The sequence below is a fragment of the Eriocheir sinensis genome, chromosome 10 (genome assembly GCF_024679095.1).
Source record: "Eriocheir sinensis breed Jianghai 21 chromosome 10, ASM2467909v1, whole genome shotgun sequence".
NCBI classification, from domain to species: Eukaryota; Metazoa; Arthropoda; class Malacostraca; order Decapoda; family Varunidae; genus Eriocheir; species Eriocheir sinensis.
This window is the reverse complement of record NC_066518.1, coordinates 22,502,713-22,505,212: the sequence shown is the minus strand read 5'-3', so window position 1 is coordinate 22,505,212 and position 2,500 is coordinate 22,502,713. Positions and strand designations below refer to the sequence as shown.

Sequence of the window (2,500 nt, the reverse complement as noted above, 5' to 3'; positions counted from 1 at the left end):
TAGTAGTAGTAGTAGTAGTGCTAGTAGTAGTAATAGTAGTAGTAGTAGTAGTAGTAGTAGTAGTAGTAGTAATGGTAGGCTAAGCAGACTAATTAACGGCTTACGAATGGTCAACTCACAAAACGATGTTAGTAATGTTTTTTTTTTTTCTTTGAGGGGGGAAATATATATATATATATATATATATATATATATATATATATATATATATATATATATATATATATATATATATATATATATATATATATATATATATATATATATATATATATATATATATATATATATATATATATATATATATATATATATATTGCGTGTGTGTATGTGTGTGTGTGTGTGTGACGTTGGTTTTCCACGCAAGAGCTCAAGGACCCTGACTTATTTTTTTTTTTTTTTTTTTACATGTGGCCTATAGCACCGGTAGGCTAATCCATATGGGCCTGATGGTCGGCCCGAGCCCGTCATGGTGCAGGCAATTGTTTATATTGGCGCCATTATTATCGGCTCATGTTAACCATGGGATCTGTTTTCACGTCAACAAGAAAATCGTGTTTCGTTGTTCCAGAGTATTTCGCCTTATTTTCAAACACAATTCACTTCCTTGATGTCTTTGTGGATAGGGCAATTGCATGTATAAATAAGACTCTAGAGAGTCTTTATTATAACGAACTTGAAAATACTACTAAACTACCCCTTGACATACAATCCAACACCACACTCACTCTAGCCCTGCACTACAGCAAAGAGCTTCACTTCCATATTTTTTTTTTTTTTTTTATTACCACCATCCCAACTCACCTCCACCACAACAACCAACACCATCATTATTGCACCCCCACCTCAGCAGCTCACCCAATCACCACATCATTCAACCCACCACTATTCTCCTGAAACCACCATCCCGTCACTATAAACAAGAACTCTTTGCTACTACCTAGATACTACTAATATTACAAACACCAACACAAGCAGAAATCACATCACGTGCAATCATAAGAACCGTCATCTCAACAACCACTCCTCCACAACCACCCATATGATAGCAGTACCAGCTCAACAGGAATTGTCTTCTAAACACACCTGCATTTCCTCCCCACCTTACCTTATCTCACAAAATTAATTTGTTCTTACCCCTGGCCAGGTTCACGCAGGAGGGACTCAACAGTACGCTTACCTACACCCCTACCAGCGAGCGTGACTACGGGACACTGCAGTGCTACGCGACCAACGTTGTGGGCAAGCAGGAGGAGCCGTGTAGCTTTACTTTGATTTCTGCAGGTACGAGAGGCGAAGTTTTGGAGATGAGGAGGAAATGGTCAAAAGTGTGAACAGTGGAGGTTTATTTAATGGGGGAGGACAGAGATTAAAGGTGCTGAAATAGAGAATGAGAAGTTGAATGGTTTTCCTTCCATCTAATATCAGGAGGTTGAGCTGGTCCAAAATATCGTCCCGTTATGAATATTACAATAGAAAAAAAACACAAGAAAAAAAAGTACACTGCTGATATCTGTATGTCATATGTTTCAGACCCTTTTCATACACATTCACGTTCCGAGGAAGGATTTACTTTCTTGCCGGATGAGAAAGGAGAAATAAGGTGAAGCAGCGTTGGAAGGAAGGGTGAACTGGGTAGTGTATTGACAGGAGGAATATATATGGTTCAGTATATAAGTGATGGTGAAAGAAGAAAGTGGTGGACGTTGTTCATTTGCTTATATAATCTGCAGGTACAATTTAGCAGGTGTTGGTAAAGGTAAAGGGAAAGTTGAATAGTGCTGGCAGGTGAAGATGATATTACTTTTGTAGTGGGAGGAGGATAGAGAGGAGAAGTGTTGAGGGAGTGAAATGGCAAAGTATTGTGTTCTTAAACTCTGTACTCGAAATGTACAAGATAATATTTGGCCGCTAGAAGAAGATGAATGGAACTGTTAGTGGTTGACTATGGTAGGTGGTAAACTACAGTAGGTGCTTGAGTGTACTGCGGAAAGGATGACACGAGTAATTATTTGAGAGATGGAAATGAAAGTGAATAATGTGGACAGTGTTTGAAGATACAGGATGAAGTATGATGAGGAGGTGATGGATGGGGTGGAAATGTAGGAGGATGGTGTTTCTTCACTCATCGATTACTGTACAGGCCCGTCCAGACGAGGGGCAGTTGCCCGCCGTGCAAACACTGTTACAATATCATACTAAGCAGCGGGATGGCGTCATAAGCACAGAAACGAAGGAAACAGATCTGGCAACAAACAGTGCTACCAGATGTTGCTGTGTGCCACAGTCTCTACTCCGTTCACCTGGCGGGCAAACTTGTGTCCACACTAGGGGCAGTTGCCCGCCGGGCACTGCCCCGTTGATCGTATATTCCTTGCTTGTTTAGCAGGGTTACCAGGTCGAACAGTTGGTGGAGGGTTTTTGCCACTACCAGGCGCACATAGCAGACCGGGCACTCCAGGGCAGGCAGCGGCCGATAGTACGACCGGACTGAGAGTAG

General features: G+C 41.1%; 1 protein-coding gene across 1 annotated transcript in view; it reads left to right on the top strand.

Annotated features, from left to right (window-relative positions):
* Positions 1 to 2,500, top strand: part of LOC126996370 (nephrin-like) — an 80,835-nt gene that overhangs the window by 1,276 nt on the left and 77,059 nt on the right. The window contains exon 2 of the mRNA XM_050856740.1: positions 1,148 to 1,284. Within this exon, the coding sequence (XP_050712697.1) occupies positions 1,148 to 1,284 (137 nt within the window). The remainder of the gene's footprint in view (positions 1 to 1,147; positions 1,285 to 2,500) is intronic.